The sequence below is a fragment of the Nematostella vectensis genome, chromosome 2 (genome assembly GCF_932526225.1).
Source record: "Nematostella vectensis chromosome 2, jaNemVect1.1, whole genome shotgun sequence".
Taxonomy (NCBI): Eukaryota; Metazoa; Cnidaria; class Anthozoa; order Actiniaria; family Edwardsiidae; genus Nematostella; species Nematostella vectensis.
In genome coordinates this window covers 20,396,375-20,415,217 of record NC_064035.1, presented here as the reverse complement: position 1 = coordinate 20,415,217, position 18,843 = coordinate 20,396,375, and the positions used below count along the sequence as shown (strand labels likewise).

General features: G+C 41.0%; 3 protein-coding genes across 4 annotated transcripts; 1 reads left to right on the top strand and 2 right to left on the bottom strand.

The window, feature by feature from the left end:
• Positions 1 to 2,213: 2,213 nt before the first annotated feature.
• On the top strand, positions 2,214 to 4,776 carry LOC5516132 (transcription factor Jun). Its single transcript, XM_032385896.2, has one exon. It carries the CDS (start codon positions 2,393 to 2,395, stop codon positions 3,464 to 3,466), a length of 1,074 nt encoding a protein of 357 aa, XP_032241787.2. The 5' UTR covers positions 2,214 to 2,392; the 3' UTR covers positions 3,467 to 4,776.
• A 108-nt stretch (positions 4,777 to 4,884) lies between these two features.
• On the bottom strand, positions 4,885 to 11,673 carry LOC5516167. The gene is made up of 9 exons (XM_032385893.2): positions 11,425 to 11,673; positions 11,109 to 11,142; positions 10,368 to 10,514; positions 9,060 to 9,992; positions 8,235 to 8,828; positions 7,780 to 8,091; positions 6,772 to 6,981; positions 6,192 to 6,401; positions 4,885 to 5,797 (listed from the first exon to the last, which is right to left on the bottom strand). The coding sequence occupies exons 1-9, from the start codon at positions 11,458 to 11,460 to the stop codon at positions 5,574 to 5,576; spliced, it is 2,700 nt and encodes an 899-aa protein (XP_032241784.2). The 5' UTR covers positions 11,461 to 11,673; the 3' UTR covers positions 4,885 to 5,573.
• A 614-nt stretch (positions 11,674 to 12,287) lies between these two features.
• Positions 12,288 to 18,766, bottom strand: LOC5516133 (UDP-galactose/UDP-glucose transporter 7). Of its 2 annotated transcripts, none has more exons than XM_048723442.1 (7): positions 18,374 to 18,766; positions 17,109 to 17,239; positions 16,540 to 16,626; positions 15,769 to 15,896; positions 14,746 to 14,984; positions 14,580 to 14,668; positions 12,288 to 13,690 (listed from the first exon to the last, which is right to left on the bottom strand). In XM_048723442.1, the coding sequence occupies exons 1-7, from the start codon at positions 18,548 to 18,550 to the stop codon at positions 13,420 to 13,422; spliced, it is 1,122 nt and encodes a 373-aa protein (XP_048579399.1). In that variant the 5' UTR covers positions 18,551 to 18,766; the 3' UTR covers positions 12,288 to 13,419. The 2 variants fall into 2 exon arrangements, with proteins under 2 accessions (XP_048579399.1, XP_048579400.1); XM_048723443.1 differs by lacking the exon at positions 12,288 to 13,690 and adding an exon at positions 14,177 to 14,291.
• Positions 18,767 to 18,843: the final 77 nt, after the last annotated feature.

Below are 18,843 nucleotides of genomic sequence, written 5' to 3'. Positions count from 1 at the left end.
AACGGTTACATTCGGTTACTTACAAAAGGCGAAGTGGGACTTTCTCCACCGTCCAGGAATTAGATATACCGCTCATGTTTAAAGGGCTACAGTTTACGTTTGCGCAAAGCTTGGAATTTCAGATTAAGTCCATTTATCAAGAAAGGATTGATTTTTTGGAAAATATGTGAGCTGTTGTCATTTGAGTTACCATAGCGACGAAACAATGGACCGAATGTGCTTTAAGATTTTTGCAAATACACACTATACGCGGAAAATTATTTTTAAACCAACCCCTTAGACGAAACCTTACGACGTTTGCCTCCACATATTTGAGGTTTTAACCTTTTGTGAAATAGGTGTACCCCTGAATTTCACGAATACCGTCTCCGAAGTGGAACATTCATGAGGGCAACGGCGGAAAAGCGGGAAATTCAAACACACAGACAGAAAAATATACTTTGTCTGTTCGTTGGTGCCTGAAAGTTTCACCGTCAAGCAAATACTTTAAATTTTGGCGCTTTAAGCTATACCATGGTCCTTGGGGGAGGGGTCTGGATATAGCGACTTCCCGTTTCCGACCTTCATATCCGTTACCCACAAATCCCTGCACCTGGGAGCCAAAAATCCCGTTTTCCGTTTGACCCGACCCAACCTCCTGTTGATTATACCACCACAGATATCCCAAAATTCCCATTACCAAAAATCGAACCACACAGCATGTCTGCAGGCTATTCGATCATTGATATTTGGCGTCGTCGTCGTCTTTGCTTAGTGCCAATTCACTAAAAGAAGAAACTTAAGAATCAATTCTATGTGTAACAGGTTTGACATCACCAGAATCTGTACAGATGTAATTCTACTGGGGTGATTGGCGTTACAGGTTCTCGTGTGAATGTCTAGCAGCCTGGGGGAAATGTTTTTGGCCACTGAGCACAACTCGGCCTTCGCGTGCTCCAAAGGATTCCCAATATTCAAAAACATTTCCGAATGACCGCGAATGAGAGCCGACAAAGGCTAGTCTATGTTTTCCTGAGTCATTTCATTCACACGAAATTTTTAAACATAAGCATTAACGGAAAAGAAATGGTTTTTATTCGTCATTTCTGCTTTTGTTTATGTTTCTTTGCTTATGGTGTGAACTAGCCCTTAGCCCTGGTTATAGAGTGGATGGACCTACATGTGGCCCATTTCACGGTTGGCTACAATTTTCGGACAGTTATGCATTCGATGCACAGCATTTTTAAGCGAACTTTACTTAAAAACTTTGAATATAAAACAAATTACTGCCTGAGTCTGAATTAAAGAAGCCCGTTACTAAAACTAGAGCTTCGTGGATACTTTGCTCGACATATTTTTCTTGAATGAGATGTTGGACTTCGAATGCAAAGTGTCAATTATCAATTTTGTCAATTAAGGGCCATGTATGTATTGACCTAGTTAAAAGCCTGAATTTACGATAAGTACTCCCCCGTTCCTCTCTTCTTTGCCGTGGGAGGAGAAGTTACCATCATGGCTAGGTAGGTTTTATTAGTTCAGTGTTGTCTCATGATCATACATTGTTTCACCAATTTTGAGCTCACCTAGTTGACAGATTTTCACATTAACATGAACAAAAGAAAACGGAAGAAAACGGAAGCCAAATACCAGTTGCCGTTTACTGTGGAAAGCATACTCGTCCTGACTGAGCCCGTCTAAAGATTGAGACCTTTATTGCTATAAACGTAACTTGCCTTACAAAAAAGTCCGTGTTAGTTTAAATCTTCTAAGCTGTGCTTGTTTAGGTATCTCTGGTTAAAAAGTTGATTTCGTTAGTGTTTGAAATTTTTAAAGAAAGCAATCCTTTTTCTTCATAACATATACAGCTGACAAAAACAAGCGAATTTTGTATTATAATTTTTCTTTAAAAACAATAACAAACCAATGAGTCTATTTCTCATAACATCACTTAACACGCGAGATAAATAAGCGGTTTGCGTGCAGAGAAGTCATCTTGAGAATGTTTGTTGGTAATCCCGAGGGTATTGTTTTCCCTGGGTTTTGGCGCCAAGACTTCAACCACCCGTTGCCGTTGCCATGCTGCGTAGTTAGATCATCTTGCGTTAGCTTGAGACACCAGGTATCGCTAATGAATTACTAAACACTGCTGCTAAGGCCAGCCAATAAGAAGCAGCGACTCTAGTTTCCCTGACAACAGGCTATTGACCACTTGTGCTCTTGGCCCAGTGACATAAGACGAGGGGAATGACTTGACCCCAGAAACAGCTCGCCGAACCGAGGGGGTGTGCGCGATCGAGCCAAGTTTTGAGGTGACACGAATTTGTTCAATTTCATGGTTGAGTGAGCGAGGATTAAACTCAGACTATGTAGCCCTGACGTAGAACCATCCCACACCTCAGTAGTTTAGAACCCAATGGAGGAATCGCAGGAAGCCACTTTTTATCAGGATGAAGGGATCACGTCCCATCTCATGCCACATTATCTTTATGATAAACACGAGCTTCACCTCAACTTGCATCCTGTGGCGGAAGACCCAAAGCTTTTGGACCTCAAGAGAAATGCGACACCTTCAGAACTGCGCTCACCTGACTTTAGCCTTCTCAAGCTCGCCTCCCCGGACATCGAGAAGATGCTTATGTCTCTGCAAAGTGGGATATCAGCAAGTCCGACGCCAGGGTCGCTATTCAACAGCACCGCGCATGGACCAGTGAACCCGACGACAACGGAGCAATACTCGCGCGGATTCACTGAAGCTCTGCAGGACCTCCACGACAGACAAGCCTCAGGAGAATCGCTCATTGACCTTGCGGACAACTCCGATACAACCGATCCCTTCCTGGGTGAACCAGCAGGCAACGGAGTCTTTCTGAGCACAAACCCAGCGACCGTAAGAACTAGTGTGGAGTCAGTGGTCTATTCAACTAATCTTACGCGTAATGAAACAAGTGAATACTTCTCCAATACTAGTAATATTTACTCGAACTCCAACAGAAGCGTTTTATACAACCCTTTCTCGACCACGACGGGGTCTTCGACCTACCCGACTGTATTCTCGTACCCACCGGAGAGCAATCAGCTTACAGGTTTTCAAGACTATGTCACCGATACGGCTAGTGCTTTGCGCGGGTTTTCGCCTTACGGGAATGTAGTAAAGCAAGAGATACCAGGTAATTTTAAGCTCGAGTCGCAAACTACCGAGTCAGGTGTTTTGCAACCCATCGATTTGGAAATTCAAGAAGTGGTTAAACGAGAGCGCAAAAAGCAGCGCAATAGAATCGCGTCATCCAAGTGCCGCAAAAGAAAGCTTGAACGCGAGGCGAGGTTAGAGAATAGAGTGAAAGACCTGAAAGAGAGGAACATTGAGCTGAATGCAGTTGCAAACGCACTAAAGCAACAAGTGTGTGATCTTAAGCAGAGAGTCATGGACCATGTAAGCGAAGGTTGTCAGGTTATGCTCGCGCACCAGTCACGGATGTCGCCTAGTTAGTTGTGCGATAGCGACTGGTGGTATACGCAGAAAATCAATAGCCGTGAAATCAAACAAGTTCAGGAAGTCAATATATTGGGATGTAACGACATCGAAGGGATAAGAAAAGGTTGCTCTGTGACTTCTGTGAGATCTGTACGAATTTCATTACTTTTTGTGAGATGTGGCGTTTACGGAATCATCTACCGGTAACAGAAGAACAGACGTAAAGAGACGAAAGAGACACCGGGGCTTCTCTGGTTTTGAATCTTAGAATTCGTGTAGCATATGATTTACTAGCTATAGTGTTTTTAATGCGTTAGTTGTATAGCATTTAGTTAACAATCTACATTAGATTTTAGGAGGGACATGGCTCATTTATCAGTTTTCGTTTTCCTGATAGGATATCGGCAGCCTGAGTTTCGTTCAGGATCCATAGTTTTCGCCTCCCATAGTTTTAGACTTACGTACGTAAGGATTGCTTATAAACACCCCGCCGTAGGTAGATATTTTATTATCAGCAGTATATTAACAACGCTTTTGCACGGACGCAAAGAAGGACATACCCGTTACATACCCGCCATCCCGTCAACGGGAGTATATCATTATCATGCAATACGCCCTACCGTGGGCACCAGATATGTTCTAGATAGTGGTACATGCAAATGAACGAGCATTTTGGCGACAAAATATAGCATGGCAAGGAAATTTGCAAACACCTCTCCGACCAAACTTTCATCAGATTTTTCTTGGTGAGTACCGCAACTGGCGTCGCACCGTAATATACAAAACATAAAAATTACCTATTGTTGCGCGATTGAATGGAAATACATATATTAGGGCTTTTATTGCCGCTTTTTATTCTCTGATTGTTAAGGTTATGTAAGCTATATTCTAAGAGCTTAATTGGAAGGGGCGTGGAACTGTTTTAATTCTTTAAGTGATCATTTTCTTGCCCATTTTCCACTAGGCTCCCGCGCAGCTGTACAAATACACTACATTACTGTCAGTCCAACAGTCCTTAGGACACTACAATAGGACGCTACATTACTGTCAGTCTAACACTTAGAACGCTACACTAAGAAGCGCTGCGCGAGACTTTTTTCCTACTCGCGTAACAAGGTAATTTTGGAAATGATATAGAATGCTCCAGAAGGGAAACAACCCCGAAATTCCCATTGGCTCCTGCACACCCGCAACGTTTTTATAATTGATGGCCACATCTTGTAAAAGATAGTTGGCTTATTTTGAGCGCTTAATCAGAAATGTAAATACCTATTTTTGATATGTTATTATGCATGTGTGAGAGTGAATAAAGGTTTGGCTTTGGAGAGTTTTGTACGGCATATGATCATCAAGTAAAAGAGTCGGATCGATACCTTCCGAATCTTCTACTTCAAGACAAGGGCGTGATATGGGATTGAAAGGTGATCAAAAAGGCATTTTTATACAATTTTATACAAACACAATTCTTATAAATGAGGACAACGTTTGTATTCAAAGCAGGTATTTAGTACAAGCATGCCTACGAGCATGTTTGCAAGAGTTCGAGAGTACACAAAGTTATCCCGGGCTAAAAGCTGACTTTTTCCTAGCCTCCTCCGCTGGCAGCTCAAGAGAAGAAAGAGAAAACAAAAGAGAGAGATAAAATTTGATTTGAGTTACCACCTGTGGCAAAGCTCCGGAAGTAAGAAACCGCCAGATTTAGGTTTCCTGGGGCAAAAATACAGTTCCTTCTTTATCCATATCTCTATTTTTCCTTAGTCTCCCTCCTCAACAGTTTCCCGACAGGTAACCCGTTCTTTCTCCTCTTTTCTTTACAATGCGGAGTTGCCTCCGAAGGAGGCTGCCTTTAGGGTCTAGAATGAGCTCACAGGTTCGACACAGGAAGCCCGTCACAGCTCTAGGGAACAGGCTTGGTTCAATGAAATACAAAAATGCACGAACGTTCGTCCAACTTGGATATAGATAAAGATGTCGAGCATTTGCTTGCGAAGGGATCAATGTCATACCGTTGATAAACTCGGATGTCGAGTATTCGTTCACGCTAAGGAGGAACCATTTTTTTAACATATCAGCTAAAACTCGGAAATCGGGTAGCGAGTCTTTTGGGGCGTCGATGGTTCGGTCACCTCATGTCCATCGCGCATGCCCAGCTCATACGACAGCATTTGCCGAGGACCCGCTTGACCTTGAGACTCGGGTTCAAGCACCCGGCAGGTATGGGAGGGGGGTCTGGGCACTGGTGCGTCTTGAGGAACCCGTTGTTGCATTCCATGATGTTCGCACAAGAGGCGTCTGTTAAGCGCTCGCCGTGACCAATCTTTAGATTCTCATAAGAACAGCTTTTATCTGCGGAAAATTTAGACAAATGGTTGGAGGTGTGACAAAGATTTGTTGACTTAGGTGGCGCCGTACTTGCATTAATGTTTAACATTTTGTTAAGTTGGCGACTTTTAAATAATAAAAGCTTTTTTGTCTATATGGCAGCATTTCCCTGCACTGCTCTTCTGTTGCCTTTTTCTACCGAGTTTGAATTTGTGGAAGAGGGTTTTATATTGTATTTTTTTTAACATTGTAATATTGTTATATTGTAAGTTCGTCAATTGTAAATGAGGTTACACTTGATTAATAAAATCCTATTTTTTTTCGAAGGATATGCAGGATTTTTCCTCAAAAGCCAACTCCCCCTCCCCTTAAAAGTTAAATGGGGCAAAATGTAACATCATAGTTACAAAGCCCTGACCTGCGCAGACCCATTTCTTCTTGCAGCATTTCCCAGGTCTCGTGATTATCTTGAGCTCGGGGTGTGCGCAGTTGGTTGGCTTGGCCGGGATTCCTGGACAGTAGGACATCTTCAGGTTGCCATTCACGCACTTAACGACGCCTGTGCATAGCTGATCGCTGAGACTGAAGCCGTGGCGCAAGATGCGGCCACCAAATCTACAGGACTTTTCTGAATGGGACATGAAGCAAACCAATTCAGACGTGGCTGAGATACCGTTTTTATCATCTTTGTCAAAATAAGCAACAAAGTCAAAATAAGCGCGCGCGCATGCTGACGCCAAGCGTGCGTGCGTCCTTTAATAACACAGGACCCTCTGACCAATCAGAGCGCGCGATTTACGAGTGTCGTTGTATATTGTCATATCGTTATCACCATTATGATCATCACCACCACCGCTATTATGATCACTGTCGTCGTCGCCACAGTTGCCCCCATGCGTGCGTCCTCTAATAACACATGGACCCTTTGACCAATCAGAGTGGCCCCCAAGATCACAACGGCAATTACGATATAAGAATCCTCTTTGCTACATACAAACCTTTGCATTTCCACCTCATAGTACAGCATTGGCCCTTGTGGTGATTCACAATAAGCTTTGGGTTTGCGCAGTTCTTGGGTTTATCAGGGAGACCAGGGCACTTTTTGATAGACGCTATGCTGTTCCTACACACCACCACACCCCCACAAAGCTCGCCACTCCAAGTCTCTTCGTGACGTAGGCTCAACTGCCCGTACTGACATCCGAAATCTGTGGAGCAAAACACTTCATTGACACTGTGCGTGATCTTTTTTTTTGCTTCCTTCATCACTTTTGCGTTATTACATGGGCACTCCTGGCGATCCCTTGGAGAAAAGTCAGCCGGATGGACATGTTTGGGTCTTAGATTTACAGAAAAATATTGGACCTTGATAACTTTATTATATTATTTTAGCCGAGAAAGACCGTATTTACAGTCTGAACATTGGAACTTTGTCTCGGAGGCAGAGCAGTAAACAACAGGTGTGTTTTCAAGAACGTTAATGCGGATATTTAACTTTTGCTTTTGTCCTAGGGGGTACTAATTCAAATAGAATTTATACAATAAGTGCCGCCTGACAGAGGGAAAAAATGGCATGAATTTCCCAATTCTCAATATATAAGCTTAAGATTCCGCATACAAGGAGTTCCTCTGACCAAAAGCTTAATTCCAAATTTCAAAGAAATTATGAAATTTAGATATTTGCGAGCAAAGTTGGCTGAATTTCTGATCAGAGCCCAACTTCTTCCTAAAAACGAGGAGAATTCATAATTTGAACATTTGAAAATTGCACTTCAAGCCTCAAATCTCGAAGACGAACCCATTAGAAAATTCTGTTTTGATATGTTGGTTTACATAACATAAGGAACCTCTATGCAAAAATTCAAGCTTACCAAACTTAACCAGACCTTATTTTGGGAAACCCTGCCATTTTTTTCTCTGTCGTTCCGCCTTCAATCAGAGTCCCGTATCAGGGGCTTAATTGGTATTTTGAAAATGCACCATATAAATACATAAATATTCATTACCTTGCTGCGGTATGATATCGTCCCTCCTGCTTGTCTTATCAAGAAACGCGATCTGTGAAGACACAAACTGCGGGTGTGGCACGGGTACAGGCTCGCACAGATGTTTACTGAAACACGCCACTCCGAAACAGCGGCCGTCAAGAAGAAGTGCCACATCGCATGCGTGCTGGTGGCAACACCGCTTGACGCACTCTTGCATGCCTGCAGACTCGCCTAGTTGGATAACGTGACCTGCTCGTGTGCCTCCCTTCAGGGAATAGCCTGTTTTCACATCCTCGTCATTGTGATCACAAGATGGAGGCTTTCTGTCAACTGCATTTAAAGTAATAGTTGTCACACATGGTCACACTTCGATAAAATATATCGTCCGCTGAAATACGGGATTTAGCAGTGACCACAATATAAATGTTTCACTGCATAATTAATATGGTGGCATAAAAGACCTCAAGACTCACCGTTATGTGGGGTTTTAGACGAGACCTTTGCAAATCTGTGAATGTATTTCAGTAAATGCTTTGGTTTCTTTGGGGTCTGATGGTACTGTTTGAAAGCTGCATTTTCGTGTACTGTAGAGCGGTGTTTCGCCCTATGCTTCCCGGCGCGCTTTGGTTTGCGTTTTATTGGTATTGTCTTGTGCTGAGCTTTCCCACGAGGAGCCGTCGATGTATCAGTCAACTCGTGGCCTTCTTCCTGCATCTCCGTACGTGTCTTATTATTGAAGGCCGTGGGAGAAGCTGGTAGGGGAGCGGGGGATGCCGGGTAATGATCCGACCCAGTTGCAACATGGGCCTTTTCATGTTCCTTCTCTTGTTCACTCGTCTTATTTAAGGCCTGGGCAGAGGGTGGTGGGCGAGCGGAGGATGCCGGGTAATGACTTAGCTCCGTCGCATCATGGGCCCTTTCATGGTCCTTCCCTTGCTCGCCGTTCTCTTTTATATTTCCGTGAAGGTCTTGTTTGTCATCTCTAGGGGGCTTGTGAAGGTGTATGGTGTGGGATTCGGGAATAGTCTTGTCTTCATCAATGATGTCTTGTCCTTCGATCTTGTCCTCTGAACAATTAAGATATAAAATACGATTAATTCTATCTTACAATGCCATTACTGATTTCTCAAGAATTTTTTTGAGATGGCACTTTCATCGATCAATGATTGGAAGACACTTGAATCTCTTCTGATCACACTGCAATCCTACAAGGCGTCCACAAAGGAGAGAGTATGAACCCATTAAAACAGAATTTACAGAATCAAAAGGAGTTCACGTAATACGCTCAGTAGACATACCTTTTTTGGTATTGAATACGATCCCATTTTCATCACTACCATCATGAACATCGTGAAAATTACCATCAGTATTGTCGTCATCATCATCTTCGACCTCTTCATCGCTGTTGCCAGTATTGGCTTGTAGCGGTGTTCCCTGGGGAGAGATACTGGGGCTAAAGGTTGGTACTGTATGACCACTTGCTCCAGAAGCATCTAGATCCTTCTCTTCTTCCTCTTCCTCCTCATCCGCTCCCTCGTGCTCCTCCTCGCTGTTCAGCTGCTCTTCTGTCTCTCCTGACCCTACCCTGAGATTCTCGACATCTTTGTTCGCAGTGACAATAGACACCGCAGACTGTGGCTCACTTCCGCTAGTCATCCCGGCATTGGGAATAACACTACCGATCTCTTCTGCCTTTGCGCTGCCTTCTTTGGGCTTCACATCATTTGTTTGCTGGTTTTGCAACAGATCAATACCGTTGGTAGTTGGTTGGGTTTTATTGTCGCTTTTCCCTTCTACTTTAATAGCCTTCTCTGATCTTGTTTTATTACTTGGCAACAAGAGTGGATCAGCAGGAGATCCACTTTCTTCAAATACATTAACTGCTTCTGTTCCTGTTGGTGTTGTTGCTGCTCCTTCTATGGCAGCTGTTGTTGTTGTTGTTGTTGTTGTTGTTGTTGTTGTTGTTGTTGTTGATGTTGTTGTCGGTGGTTGTGCTGATGGTGATGATGATGGTGGTATTGGCGCTCTATCTTGACCAGTTATACCCCCTGCCGTGTTCGGCGTAGAGACAGGAGACCACGGGCTCGTAGGCTCATTCCTAGACTCCCCTAGCACTTCCGGTCCATCAGAACTACTCTCTTCCAAAGCAACCTTCTCAGATTTGCCCTGTCCGTCTTCTTCACCAGATCCTGATGACATGGCGATGTCAGTTGCAGTAGCTATGGGCTGCGCTGCTTACACAAACAAATAGATCAACAAAAAGGCCAGTTCAGAGAGATTAATGGGGTTATTATTACAGTTCATCCAGACATCAAATTAACTTTAGCTGCTCTAGGTGTGGGTTTGTACACTCCTAAGTAGAGGCACTAAGCCAGATTTTTAAATGATGCGGCAACCCTCGCAGCGATTAACAAAAACAGCTTAGAGTGTTGACGCATTGCAACCTAGGAGGACTATCATGTGGTAGCATTCCAGGGTGCGGGAGAGCCTGGCAGTCGGCCACGGAAAAATTGCAATCCCTTTTCGAAGACTCCTGTTGTATGTATCAGGATTATCTTATAACGAATCTATTTCCTTCGGTACAAAATAGCAAGATAGGCGTATACCTGTTGGAATTACTTTGATCCGCGTTAGATAGCCATGGTCTTCTGACATCCCAACATTTGGTATGGTCTCTCTAGGAATATCTTCTCTGTAAGGATCATCATCGCCATCGATATCCTCGTAAATATCCAATTGAGAACGGGGTCCACCTGGCAACATACAAACACGTGGTGTCTTAGATTATCGTACCTCCAAACCGCGGAGAACCCTGAAAGAGGGTGTGGAGAGGGTTATTTGAAAACTATAAATCTTTGCCGAATTACAGCGCCAACCTGCCCTAAGTCGGTGGGTTCTTTCCCCCATCACGGCCCCTGATACAATTATCCTTCCCTAGGAAAAACAAGTGGTACCGTAGTAATCAACCGACCTTTAGGGCGGCGTGATGCCGACTCCCCCCTGATGATGAGTTATGTAATTAAAGGCTGCTTCTTCACGAGAGTGTAATTGGGCGGCGTGATGCCGACTCCCCCCTGATGATAAGTTATGTAATTAAAGGCTGCTTCTACACGAGAATGTAATTCTAAAATCACATTTAATGACACCTTGCGACACCTTGTTTGATACTTTGCTTCGCCTTTGAAATCCTGCAGAGTACCTAAATGCGGTCCGCTACTGGCTTAACTGCTTTCTAATCAACAGGCCAATGAGACGTTAACATAATGTTTCCGTAAAAAAACATCAATAAGCGTCACAGGGCGCGAGCAAGTCACAGTTGAAAACATGGTGTCGAAAATAACAACTACCTGCACAAATCCGCAGACAGGAGACAACAAGAACCTGTAAGAAAAAAAGATTCTAACCGTTACAACGCCATATACATATACATATAAACATATAAAACCAATATATGTATATTAATACTTTAATTAAGCCAATAAATTGATGTATCTTTACGAGTGGTTCAATAGTAAAAAAGAGTTAGGGTATCCTTTCAAATAAAACTGACGCTTTATTTGAAAGCTGCTACGTGGGTAAATACCTGCGTGCGATAAATCGCGAATCTTTTTATTTGAGATAAAGTACAAGGATTCTGACATGAAAAGATGTTCAAATTCTTACCATAGCGATAATTTCAATCTTGTTCTTGCTCAACATCTTTACCAGTTTAGTGACAAAAAGAACACCGGTAATTACTAACAATTTTTCTCGTCAATTCAGCGTGCTAAAAATCCATAACTTGAATTACCATATCATTCGTTTGTTCAACGGATAAAAAAAAGGCGGGTAGGCAATTCCTTATAAGATTATCAATTCACATGGCCAAAAAAGATGGGTTATATTGCTCGAGATCAAACCGAGCCAATCAGAAAGGTCGTTCTAAAATGGCTGCTTTTGCTCGAGGTCAAACCGAGCCAATCAGAAAGGGTCGTTTTAAAATGGCTGCTTTTGGAAACGTCACGTGACAGGTGGCGGCGGGTAGTGCACAGGTTGGACTAAAAATACCAGAGATAACAACAGCTAAAGACAGTTCCTTAAGATACAATAAAAACAGGATAACATTGGAATAATTCAAACCACTGACTTGCTCTTATCTGCGCTCAATCATTTTGGGGCAATAAATTATTGAGAGCCATGATTTTAGCCTCGATCACATGGAAGTGACGAAGAGAGCGCATGGTCATCGACTCTTGTCAACTCAACTCTCCCTCCAGTTGCCGGAAGCTTTACAAAACTCTCCAATTCCATCTATTGTAAAGTGCACCGAATGGTATTGCTTGTATCTTGGCGCTTTGGTATCGGCCAAAGTTTGGATGAAATGGATCCTGGGCATGGTTTACGTACAATGCTCACCTCCCACAGGTATACCGTATCCAAGCAACCAAACATCATGTGAACGATGATTGACACAAAGACCATTGATATGCATGTTAGCCTCCTCCCCAAGGCGGGCGTGGAGCATCAATAGTAACAGAACACTACAATTATATCATTGCATTTGTTTATTCATATGCCATTTCTTTAAAATATAGAGATTAAAAATTAAATAATAACACACGAATGGAAAGCACTGAATATAGAAAGTATGTTTTAGGAGCCTAAAATAAGAAACGACTATTAACTGTTATGCGTTTACAAAGTAGTATAGGAATTGCGAAGATGACTGAATGAAATAAGAGATTGGAGAAAATATATGTACACCTATTTGAAATAAGGTTGCACCCGGAGAATCGACCCACACCACCAGTGCTTCATTGGTATCAAATAACTAAAAAATAAGCATAAAAAACACAGGTTTAGAAGGCTTAAGCATTTTTGTTTACCTAAACGTTCACACGGCGGTCAGAGACTAGGATTCAGCCGTTTATACGTTGTCCATGTACCACTGCGGGTTACAATACTTTGATTCTCGGTCGCAACCTTTGTTGAAATAGGTGTATACCGAAATTGTTAACGAATAAAATGTCTTCATCTGAATGTCATAATTAAATATGTATGAAAAATAAGCCATGGCTTCGTTATTGAACTTAAATAAATATACGACGGCACTATTGAAGTATTTATACAAATATAAATTAATAAATAATAATAATAATAAATTGACCTTATGGTCAATGAAAGTTGGGCAAATTATAAACCTTGAAATAAGCCCTTGGGGACTTCGAAGACTACGTATAATTGCTCACCATAAAAAGGCTCGCAACCAACAGGGTCCATATACTATTCTATGCTTACAGTAGTTTTTAATATTCTGCGAACTCTCGCCGACGAACTAATGAATCGCCTTCTTGCTTCCGTCAAGGTTTGGAGCACCCTTGTGGGCGGAGAAAACTGCCGACAATTCTACTGGAAATACCTCCCTACTGTAACTTCATTTGAATTCCAATTTAATAATTTCAAACTAATTTCTAATTGCAAATGCCTGTTTATTATTGCTATTGATCATTTGTGTAATTCTCTTCCTAATAACTCATTGGGTGTTATTTTTTTGCATTAAGAAGATTTTCGGCCTTAAAATGCTAGCCCTCGAGGGTGTCAAGAAGGGTTAATTTTTTGTAACAAATAATATCAACCAACTAACTACCAATATCCCCACAGCTGCCCTGATTTGTTATACTATTTTTCTGTGTCAACGGCTTTTAAAGTCTTTTTGTCTGGCAATTGATCGCCTGTTTCTGAGCTTACGACCTCAATTATTTCCGTATGTTCGTGGAAGTGCTTTTCGACTTCTTTTTTCACTTTTTCCATGTACTTCCCATAGCTGTACAGAACCCCGCCTAAAGTGTTAAGGACAACACCTGATACGGTCAGAAACGTGGCCGGCACACCGCCGAATGTAAAGAAGCCAATGAACGTGGTCAAGACGCCTTTCACTACCCCCACGAGGCTGCAATGGAAAGAGATGAAAGTTTTTACTACCCCCCACAAGGGGGCAATGGAAAGAGATGACACCTTTCACTACCCCCCACAAGGGGGCGATTGAAACAGATGAAACCTTTCACTACCCCCACAAGGGGGCGACAGAAACAGATGAAACTTTTCACTACCCCCCACAAGGGAGCAATAGAAACAGATGAAACTTTTTACTACCCCCCACAAGGGGGCAATAGAAACAGAATGAAACTTTTCACTACCCCCCACAAGGGGGCGATTGAAACAGATGACACCTTTCACTACCCCCCACAAGGGGGCGATTGAAACAGATGAGACCCTTTACTACCCCCCACAAGGGGGCAATAGAAACAGATGACACCTTTCACTACCCCCCACAAGGGGGCGATGGAAACAGATGACACCTTTCACTACCCCCCACAAGGGGGCGATGGAAACAGATGACACCTTTCACTACCCCCCACAAGGGGGGGATGGAAACAGATGACACCTTTCACTACCCCCCACAAGGGGGCGATGGAAACAGATGACACCTTTCACTACCCCCCACAAGGGGGGGATGGAAACAGATGACACCTTTCACTACCCCCACGAGGCTGCAATGGAAAGAGATGAAAGTTTTTACTACCCCCCACAAGGGGGGGATGGAAACAGATGACACCTTCCACTACCCCCCACAAGGGGGCGATGGAAACAGAAGGTTGAGCTGCAGCCAAGACATGGTCAAATGCAATGCAATCAAACAAATATTGATTTGATTTAAACAAAGCAAGTCGATTTTTTTTACGACAAATGTGTTATTTTATACAATGTAGTGTTTGCTTTTGATCTTTTAACTTTGTTTGATAGCCATTTTCAATAAGAACCTATTTGTCCCTACATACCTAGTAGTGAGTGCAGAGTTCGCAGTTGCACAGAGAAACAAGGAGTAATTCAGCACACAGCCCATGAGAACATCTATCACAATCATCACCTGGGTGAAAAAAGGGAAAAGGATCATACAAAACAAAAATGTGAAAATAAAATCTCAACGGAAAAAAACCTTCATACCTCAAATCCATTATTTTTGTATTGGGTGTAATGATAAACATCCATGATCTCATGGCTAAGAACAACGTAAGCCATCAATATAGGAATGCAGTTAATACTATTCAAATGAAGAACAGCTAAAGCAGATAGTCCTTTCTCAGCTCCTGTTTTCTGGATATATGTAAGGTAGAATGACTGGCTAAGGACACTGCCCAAGGCACAGATATAGGCATCAGATGAGAAATGCAAATCACCTAATCCTACAAAGGGAAAGAGAAATTTTGAACATTTAATATGTAATTATCCATTTAGTATTGAAATTAAGAAAAAAGATTGCATTGAATCCACAAGAACTACCCATAGTTAAAACACATAACTATTTACCCCCCCCCCCCCCCCCCTTTTACCCAACAACCCTTCCAAAAAGCACACCCCTTACTCCTTGGTGCAAAAGAGCATGATATTATCATTTAACACTGGCGACAAGAGTTGATAATTTGAGGAGCTCCATAAAAAGAAGAAAAAAGATAGGATCAAGAAATTCGAAATAATGTCTTAAAACATCAATTGTGCAAAATAAACTAAATTTACTAATCTTCTCTGGTGACTGGATGGATAAGAAAAAGAGACAAGAAAGATTTTTAAGCAAAACAGTTTTCAGGTTTTGTTATTTTCGCGCATGTGCTAAAGAATAGTGCCTTTCAAACGAGTGCCCACTGTTTTTGAATTTTATTTTCAATCTTCATTTTTGTTGCTGTTGCATTAGAGAACCAGTTCCAAGAAGCTGGCCATTATTGCCTTGTGTATACAGAACATTATTTTCAATTTTGAAAAGATCAAAGTTAATCTACGGCTCTGCTTTTTCATATTTACAGAGCTCTGCTCTTGACGTGGCCTAGTGGGAATGACGACATGGACCAGGTCCGCGCCTAATACAGGGGGTCTTTCTTTAAACACCCAAATATTTCAACACTTTAATTTAAACCAGTTTATTGTGACATCAACAGTAAGGCTGTAAAATACTGCAAGGAATCTTTTGCTCACCAGCTATTATGCAGCCCATCACTACTAATATCACTGATGCTATGATGACTTTGGAGGGAGACGCTTTTAAAACCAGTCTTGTGAATAACAGTGTAACAAGAGGAAGAAGACGTCGTAGCGTATTATACCTACAATTTGAAACCATGAATTGCTCAAAAACAGATTATGATTATGAAAGCACCAAGCACTTGGCTTGATAGGTTAAGGGTGTTTGGTGTTTGTAAGCTTATTCCTGTTCAAGATCACCAAGGTAACTATTTCTAGATTATAATCTATACAAATTTTAACAAAGCTTCATTATTATATAGCATGGACAATTCATTGTTGCATTGTTTTGCTGAACTAGTAAACTAATAACCTGGACTCAAATGCTTCAGTGCCAAAAACAATTATGTATACAATTTATGAACTTACTTGAACTATTGCATAGTGGATGCAAAATCTAATCAAAAATTTAGTTGAGAAACTATCCTTATCAAAGACTGAGCTTTGAAACAAGTTGTTTTTAGTGTGTTATTTATTTACAGTTTGCAGTTCATTTGTATTTTTAAGCTTGACTCAGTGGCATATCGAAAGGAACCAATCAGAGCAGCCCTGACATCCATAAGTCAACACAAGGCTGAGTCTCACATGTGTGTTTCTTTATCAGGAAAAAAACAAATTGATATAGATCCAGACAAACTGTGATTAATAAATATATAGAAATATATCACATTACATGAGAGAATAAGTCATTGCTAATTGTGTATCATGGGTTGAGATTGTACTCACATGGGAATTGATAATATGGAAAGCGCTCTCAATGCTAAACTTGTCTGGAGAGCAAAACACACTGACGGGATAAGAAATGTCATGGCCCTGTGATGTAAGCAGAGAGTATTAGTTGAAATAGATAATCACTTTGGAGTTTAAACATTTCTTATCTTGACTAAGGGCCCTGTCAGACACACATTTGTTATTGTTTTAAACCAATACATTATGTCAAGATAATAAGAAATCTCAAAATAACCACCTGAAAATACCTAATACCTTATTTACCAAATTCATTAAAAAATATTGCAATAGCTGATGGAAACAGATGCTTTCTCACACTTGGTACTGTACTTGCTAGAATTATAAAATGGTGGCTATGGCAGAGGATCTTTTAGAAGCTTAATTAAACTCTTATACTGTGGTACCTTAGAAACAATTTTCTCTTTGTTTAATTTCTTCTTTTTTTAATATTACATATAAATAGACATAAAAAATCCAATTATGGATGGTTTTGAAGAGTATGAATCTGAAACACTCCCAAATGTCATTAAAGTCTTAAATTATAAAACAAAAGATAATACATATACCTTTCCAATGTGTATTTAGGAATATCTGTGATTTCTTTAGCCCTTAATATCTCAAGGCCAGCTGCTGTGACAGTTACTTGCATTAACATGAGAATGTTTGGAAAATGAAAGGAATATGATGTGAGAAGAATCTGTAACGCAATGGAAATAAAACATATTTTAGATTATTCATGGTAAATTCATTAAGAGTTGTTAACTGACACAGTAACAAAAGCCCAAAATTGATGGATGAATGGTCCCTGGAAATGACTAATACATCACTATTTCCTGTTTTATTCAGCCACTTTTAGAATTGGGGTCCCTGTGTATCTGAAAGGAGAAGTATGGAACTAATGGTCACTATGTATAAAGTTATCAATTTCTGGCTATGGATTGATAAAACGTTTTCATTTTTACCATTGATTGCTACTGGATTCACTGGTTGTATTAAAGCAGTTCAGTATTACTCCCCCCTCCCCCTTCTGGTCCAATAATGCTAAATTAGGTCTTAGTCATTACATCTCAGTTGGAAACGAATGTTCTTTGGAAATCACATTGGGTTCCCCCCTACAAGGAAAAATCCTGACTATGCGCCTGCATAATTACTCTTATATGCACCAGGGTGTTACATTTTTGATGTCCAAAGAGACATGCTTATTCAGGGGAAGTGCTCTTTTGCTTTAAGATGAAAAAGGTTTTTCCTTTTTACAATGTGCAAGAATTCCCCCTACCCTAGGACCTAAACAAGACTAACTTTCAATAAAAAAATGTTGTGTCAGGTACAGTTATCATACATGTACAGTAAACTCCACTCGATATGACAGTCCCTTAGTCATTTGAGTCTATGAAGTGTAAAATGCTTAGACATGGCACTCATTCAAGGAGTGCGCTTATTCAAGCAATTCCCGTACTCCAGGAGAGAGAGTTGGCAGAGTTCATGATGAAATGACAGTTGTCATGACAACTGTAATGCAAAGTTCATTTAAAACAGAATAATTTTGATAATCTACTACTTTTCTTCCCAAAAGGCATTACACGTTTCCAAATCAGTAAAAATGTTAATATCACCAAAATTATTAATATCGGAAAAGAAAATTAAGACTTGAAAAAACGTCGATCTTACTTTATTAATGTTTCGTAAAAAAGCTCTTTCTGGATATTGTTAAAACACAAAGACAAAAACAACATAACCGAAAAAATATATTATAAAATCCCTGACTCAGACGGATAACAGTCTATTAAAAGTTCACTCAAGTCAAGAGAAATCCAATCATTGCAGAACAAACCTTGTTGAGAAATGACATCGAGCCAGATGTGAGGCCATAAAACAGTGCCGCTAATATACCGGGCGCGAATGCTTTCTTGAAACCAAGATCCTCAGCTAAGCTCGTGTCATATACATGTTCCTCCTTGACTGATGCAGCGTTAATACTGTTTTCTTCTTTTCCAGTAAATCTCGTCATATTTTAGTTAATCATTAATTTTGGCTGTAGATGAATATCAACTAACATTCTGAAAGTGCGAGGGATTTTTCGGCGAATCGACGTGTCTAGTCGAAACATGTTCGGATTTTTCCACTAGTTTTTATCCATTGAAGGCTATTTGATAAGAAGGTTCTTTATAAGTTAAATGTAAGGCTGGTTCTTTTTTATGTATTTCTCTTATAAATCTCATTTCTTGTTCCGATTATTTTTCTTCTACACTATCCAAATTTTATGTTACGAGAAGCTAACGATCGAAGCCGAAATCGTCCCGA